This window comes from Dicentrarchus labrax, unplaced genomic scaffold (assembly GCF_905237075.1).
Source record: "Dicentrarchus labrax unplaced genomic scaffold, dlabrax2021, whole genome shotgun sequence".
Classification (NCBI taxonomy): domain Eukaryota; kingdom Metazoa; phylum Chordata; class Actinopteri; family Moronidae; genus Dicentrarchus; species Dicentrarchus labrax.
The window spans coordinates 15,942,780-15,949,916 of NW_026136705.1; the positions used below are offsets into that span (position 1 = coordinate 15,942,780).

General features: G+C 43.8%; 1 protein-coding gene and 1 long non-coding RNA gene across 2 annotated transcripts; one reads left to right on the plus strand and one right to left on the minus strand.

The window, feature by feature from the left end:
• Positions 1–1,555: 1,555 nt before the first annotated feature.
• si:dkey-251i10.1 (uncharacterized protein LOC100038774 homolog) lies at positions 1,556–3,908 on the minus strand. The gene is made up of 4 exons (XM_051401058.1): positions 3,701–3,908; positions 2,330–2,816; positions 2,098–2,238; positions 1,556–1,987 (listed from the first exon to the last, which is right to left on the minus strand). The coding sequence occupies exons 1-4, from the start codon at positions 3,815–3,817 to the stop codon at positions 1,830–1,832; spliced, it is 903 nt and encodes a 300-aa protein (XP_051257018.1). The 5' UTR covers positions 3,818–3,908; the 3' UTR covers positions 1,556–1,829.
• Positions 3,909–4,142: 234 nt separating this feature from the next.
• LOC127364018 (uncharacterized) lies at positions 4,143–7,134 on the plus strand. Its single transcript, XR_007884966.1, has 3 exons — positions 4,143–4,863; positions 5,370–5,491; positions 6,199–7,134. It is a non-coding gene; the product is annotated as an uncharacterized LOC127364018 (long non-coding RNA).
• The last annotated feature ends 3 nt before the right edge of the window (positions 7,135–7,137 follow it).

The window sequence follows — 7,137 nt, forward strand, 5'->3', positions numbered from 1 at the left end:
TACCTGATCATAAATTAGGGCCACAGATGTTAGGAGTAATGTCTGTGACACACAAATCAATAAAGTCTGAGGTAAACTCATTTGCAAAATTATATAAATGATCCTTTAATAACCAGTGTTTGCTTATTTATTCATGCAAATATAGTTCATTTATCTTGTGATAGTGATGTATTGCGTTATATTGTGCAATTCTGAACAAAATGAAAGGGAGGAAACAGCCAACCTAGAACTTGATATTTACACTAATGTAATACACCTTTAAACTGGGACTGAGCCTTCATAAAGACACTGAACACTCACAGTATCTATCAGCAGCATTACACTGATGGCTCCTCCACCTTCATACACTGGACACACACACACACACACGGTCACTTAATACTCACTATGTTTGATAAGGAGATAAATCAGATTCAGCTTTAAGGCACTCCTCATTGAGAAACTCGAGCACGCGCAGAAAGGCAACGGGAGCGCGGGAGTCTGGCACTCGTTTGCAGCGGGCGCCCCCTGCCGTCGGTCCTCGGTGTCTCAGGCCGGGTGGAGGATTAAAAGCAGGGAGGAGCGTACCGTGAAACTTCCGCTTGTGTGTGTGTGTGGGTGTGTGGGGGAGTCACCGCTAAAATGTCACGGTGACGGTGTCATCTCCTTCACGTGACGTTGCAGGAAAACGTGTTTATTTAAGGAAGAAATGCACCTGTCGGGTTTACCTGTCCGTGAAGGGAGAGCTCCTGTGACGCATTAAGATCAGATAATGTGTATACTTAAAAGGAGACTTGGTTTTTAGATCATCCCGGATCAAATCTAGTCTAATACCAAGTCCCGAAGTCTAGACGTGTGACTGGGTTGTCGGATGTACCTGGATGTAGATATGACTAGTGAGGTTGGTATTTATCCAGTTGAACCTCTACCAATCCACCGGTATCTGTCACACCTTGTGTTCACGTTTGTTCCAACAAGTATGAAGTCAAGCAAGGACACACACCTTCAATTCATTCACGCACTGTGGAGGCAAATTTCATCCTGCATTTAGCATCTAGTGTCTGCTGTCAAAGTAGATTTCCATACGGTTTGTGTCTTTAACGGAGTCCACCTGGATGCATTGTGGTGTATCTGCATAAGAGTGGTAAGTTTGTCTTAAAACCCCAGTTTTTCCATTAATTTAGGGCAGTATTCATTTATAATCCTTACAAATGGTGAATATTTTATTAATTTCTCTCAAAAGCTAGTTATTTGCCTGCTGTTTAATAACTGAGTGAACGCTCCTGAAAGTTAATTTAGATCTGCTTTAAGAGGTATCCTGAAACTAAACAAACACGTATAGATTCATTATCGGCTACTGACTATCAGCAGCCTGTCGAGACACTTTCAAAAGGAGCCAACGCTCAGGCGTTCTACTCTACAATCCTAGTAGTGACCACGGTCAAACCAGGAAGGCTCAGGAAGAGATAAGCGTGAGTAAATATAGCAGATGGGTGTAATCCACTTCGTGCATTTCATTATCCAGTGAGTGCTCATCTCATGCACTGACATTAGAGGAGACAGTCAACATCAGTGGTTTAGTTTTGTTCCCCAGAATAAATTTATTCGAGTTGGGACCATACAAACCTAGTGAATGACAGGAGGAGGTATCGATTTCTTTAACAGGAATGACATTGGTAAAGAGGGTGTGGAACGTTTAAAATCATAAAGATGCACAACGTACAGCCATCGCCCACAGCTAGGGGTGAGACACTATGTTTGTTCCCATAAATAAGGCAGAATGTTGAGTCCATAGAAATGGAAAGTTATTACATTTAGCCAAATTGGACAGTGATGTGACATATGAAGACTTAGATGACTTTCTTCAGCTCATCGTACAACACCAGCACAAAGGCGCCGCCCATGCCTCTGAGCACATTGGACCAGGCTCCCTTGAAGAAAGCCTTGCCACCCTCATCGCGTGCAATCTTACGCCAGCAGTCAATGGTCCCGCTGTACATGATGTCAGCTGAGGACGGTAAGAGAAGAGCAGGAATTAGATAATGTGAGCAGAAATAAGCTGACAGAATGTACAATGTCTTTGCAGCAGCAGGCTTCAATAAATACAAATAAACTCACCTCCTTTGCGTCCGGACTGCATCATCATACGTCTACGGACAGTGTCGAAGGGATATGAGGTCAGACCAGCAACAGCTGTGACGCTCTGTGCAATCATCCAGCTCACCAATATGCTGGTATTCTTGGGGTCTGGAAGCATACCTGTAAAGATAAGGAGGGAAAAGACAGTTTCAGAAGATGTAAACTAGCTTCTATAGAGGTTTCAGTGTGTGCCAGTGTACAATCAACCTACCCTTAGCTGTATCATAGATTCCGAAGTATGCAGCCCTGTAGATGATGATGCCCTGCACAGACACATTGAAGCCCTGGTACAAGCCCTTCAGACCATCAGACCTGAAGATCTTAACCAGGCAGTCTCCGAGACCATTGAACTCTCTTGTGGCTCCAGCCTTTCCCACGTCAGCGGCCAGACGGGTACGGGCGAAGTCGAGGGGGTAGACAAAACACAGAGAGGTGGCTCCGGCGGCGCCACCGGAGGCCAGGTTACCGGCGAAGTACCTCCAGAACTGGGTGCGCTTGTCGACGCCATCAAGGAAGACCTTCTTGTACTTGTCCTTGAAGGCGAAGTTGAGGGCTTGGGTGGGGAAATATCTGATGACATTGGCAAGGTTACCTCTCCAGAAGGAAAGGAATCCTTGCTCCTTGGGGATACGGACAACACAGTCCATGATACCCTTGTACTGCATATCAGCGGTGATCTGCTTGCTGGCATGCTGGACCTGTAATAATGAAGAAGAGAAAGAGAGACAGGTGAAGTTTAAAACAGGAAAGCCAATTAACAGCAGAGCATATGTCAATCACATAGTCTCCTTGTTGTGACCTTGGTGCTTGTCAAACCTGTAAAAGCACCTGTAAAGGAGTTATGAGGTACAATTTAACAGCTATCAGTGTGTACCAGCAATCAAATGATAATGGGTGCAATGCGTAATACGCCACGCACTTGTTAATCTGAGATACAACATCTTCTAATATTGAGATAATTTTCCAGTGAGGCGGATGGTTGTCGGTATATGAAGGTGTAGAAACAATGTCGCAATGCAGGCTGATGAGAAATGGATGTGAAACGAGGTGACCCGGCAGTGAAGTGAGGGTCCCGGGCCCTGGACACAGCCGTCGCACTTACCGCTAGCTAACATCTTGAGATATACATTAGCCACCATTACGACATCATAGTCAATGAAAGCTAAAATAAAGTCCACATGTTGTCCTCTCTCCACCACCTATGAAATAGTAGAGTTGTATATAAATAAGAAGTGTTGCCATCTATCTGTACATAATGTCCCAACACCACTGCGAGGGTTTGTCCTTTGTTAGCTACACCGGCTAAGGTTACCGACAGAAGCTAACGTTAGCAGGCAGGCTCGTGTAGGTCACCCCCCCCCCATCCCGTGATGACCTCCACTCCTCTTAAACATCTCTTAAAACCCCCTCAATAAATCCTCTATTTAAACACACATGTCACCGAGTCTCGTACAAACCCGGAGTCTGAGTCTGCGGGTACGTTTTAGATGAACCGGCAGTCCGACGGCAAGCTAACAAGATCACACAAGCTATCCGACTAACGCAGAGCTCCTTCCGGAAAGCGAAAGACTTTTTATTTTACCTGAAGGAGAAGTTTCACTCTCTCGATCGGGGCGACCGCTGTTTTGGAGATGGCCGCAGAGATGCCGCCGGCCAAGAAATCCTTGGCGAACGAAATAGCTGTCTCATTCATCGACATGTTCTTGATGTGCCTTTCAAATAACCAGTACAGATAAATACCCCGCTGCCCTCTACAGCTGATGGCCCGCACAGACGAAATGGCCGATTGTCGAGCGGCATTGGGGATTTATATAACGTAGCGGCTCGCGATACTACACGGGAACTGTGATTCGACGACGCTCACCAATCCGCGACGTCACGAGGCTCTCCGCCAATTAAAAGAGAGAGAAAAGAAAAAAAGAAAAAAAGGGTGACGTCATTACGTTGCGTATGAACGCTGTGCTCTCGGCGAGTAGAATTAGAATCCTGATATTATAAAATAGGCTACGCGTGAAGAGGACTAAATTTAGGGCGGAAAACCAAATGAGTTACTCCGCGGACTTTGTTCTTATTTGGTTCTGTGCCCAGAGTCCCGCCCAGGAAGCGATAAAGACAGCAGCAGCCGGCCGGTCGCGGCTGTGCATCATACTTAAGGAAAGTCACAGGGTCGTACAGAGCTTCAAGGACTTCACAGAGAGCCACCATAATTACTACATACTGTTAGAAAATCAAATAAAACAATACTTTACAGCGAGGTGCACTCCTCTATATTAACAGGGCTTATATAACCTGTAACTTATTCACTAATTATTAACATATATGTGAGCTGTTGTTTAAACTAACACTTGTGTGCTGTTTGTAAAACATGGATGTCAATGTCAGTGATGTTCTTGAGCAACCCACTGTCACGTGTCTACTCTTGCTCTGCACGCAGCACAAGTTCACGAGCTCACTCGCTGAAATGCTGCATGCTCGTGTTTATGGCGAGAGCTGGTTTATGTTACTGCGTATGTCTGCGTTAGATTAGGCCCCACATTTCAAAATAAAAGTTTCATTCATTCCTTCATCCAGCTCAGGCTCGATCAAAGTTGTTCACTAGAGGGCGGCAAGAGACCTAATGTCTTCATTCAGCTGGAGAACATAACCCACAGATCTGCTGCATGCAGATGGATATAAATTACTAATGAGCAGAATAACTGAATACTTAAAAATGCATCGGAGGAATATTTTGAAACCTGCCAAATGGTGACTATTTAAAAAAGAATCTATCTATCTATCTATCTATCTATCTATCTATCTATCTATCTATCTATCTATCTATGTTTTCATAATAAAAGCATGTAAATGAAGTGCCATTCATTATTTATATTATATATATTATATTATATACATTATTTCCACGATCCAAGAGGCTGATAGCTATATGACCTCCTGTTCATGATCTCAGTGTTGTGACAGTGTGTTATAGTGGCTCTTATGTGTTCCTGTGACAGTGTGAATGTTTTACTTCAAGTCTCACTGAACCACAGAACTGGAAAAATATCTTTCTCATTCAGATGCTGCCAGCTGTTGAATGTAGTTGTGTCCAAGGCCTTGTTGATATATTATTATGTATATTATTATGCCAACCCATATTTATATTTTGAGCCCGTTCTGAATAAAACTCTGGCAGTGCAGTAAATACCTTTATCTCCCAGTAATACACCGGTGCATCTGTTCAGTGACCTGTGCATGTGTTCTGTAATGAACAGTGTTGACCAAAGGGAGGAGCTGCCGTGCTGCATGCAGTCTGAGGAGCCACAGACCGACTTCTAAAGCTGGAACAGGCCAAGATAACAGTGAATAAAACACACTGGGAAACTAATTGTACAAGGTAATTCACTATAACTGTAGTCTGAGAGCAGTGCAAGGTCTCCTGCTGCCATAGTTACTGTTGCCTTATTGCTTACATTGCTTTGTTGTTCTTGTTTGGTTGGATGCGTATTTTAATGACAGTCACTGTCCTCTTGTATTTTTATTGCCACTTGAGCGTCCAGTTGAACAGGATGTGTAAATTAATCCACTAATCTCCCCGCTGTCTTTTAATTAGAGTGAGGACAACAGGTCAGTGACATGCACTTTGCAATTTTAAATAGCTTTTGTTCTCTTTTAGTGAGAGGCAGCAGTGGATTTATTTAATCATATTTTTAGTGCAGTGTGTTTCACTGTAAATTGGATAATTTAATGAACTTCAGAGAAATGTTTCTACAAACATTTATAAATGGCTTTAAAGTGAAAAGAAATCAGTGCTGGGTTAAAACTTATGATCCAGTCTGCAGTCAGTCTGTTGCTGCTGTTCTTGTTTCCTTCAGAAGGTGCAAAAATTACAGCTGCTGTGTCAAACTCACAAATTTGTGTTTATATCCTGAATAATGCAGAGAGTGGAAGCCTTACAGTATCTCTACAGACACAAACTTCGCAGTGAAGCTGTTTATTTGGATAAATAAAAGAGACAAACTCAGGAGAGCACCACTCGCTTTGAGTATTTCTCAAGGCATGTCATCCCCCCCCCCCCACCCCACCAACCCTCTCCACCCACAGGTCAGCCTCAGCAGTGGAACAAGTAAAGATTTCACACTCCCAGTCCTGCTGTAAGCTGATACGAATGGAAAAGACTGGTGGTGCTGCAGACTTGTCTCAAGGCAGAGGAGGGAACATATTTAATTTAACATTTAAGCTCACTTCAGCAGACACATAAAGGCACCTGTGGGAACAAACAAACAAACCAAGATTTCTTCCAGAAACAAGGTTCAGTCAGACAGGTCCAAATGGAAACAGCACAGTCTTGCTTTGTCTGCTTCTTCAACCCTTTTTTTCCACTGAACGGTACAAGACCCATTAATGCAGTGTCAAGGTCAAAGCCACTACTCTGTGGAGATTTAACTTTAAATCCATTAAAAAACAAAAACAGCTCGGTTAATTAAATGGATTAGAGATAATTCTGTCGCTAAACATAATTGACTTTTCAATGCAATCTATAATAAACACCTTGTGTTGTCCATCATGTTGATGCCTGAACTTGGCTGCATCAACCCAGCTGTTCTCCCAGAGGAAACATTTGAACATCCCACAGGCATATTCACACGTGTTTGTATATGTGCGTGTGTGTGTGTTGGGGGGGGGCAATCAAATTGCGCCTTTAACAGAGATGCGCCATACAGTCTCTGCGCCCTGATCTGAGCTGGACAACTGGAGCTGCGACGCAACCACGCGCAAGTCCAAATGCGACACAACTCACAGATGGAGGCTGTTGCCTGACTGTCTGTCTGTCTGTCTGACTGACTGGAAGTGACTGGCTGATCATCGGAAACTTTTTTTGGATAAATGTTTTGGAGATTTACCGAATGCGTCCGCTAGAGATCAACACAACTGGGATCCGAGAAATAAATGGGACAACAAAAATCGCGAGAACTTGAATTGCTCCGGTTGTGTGCACGGTTCAGTTTGGCCAACTTTGTGCACTAGCACCCTCCGATCTGC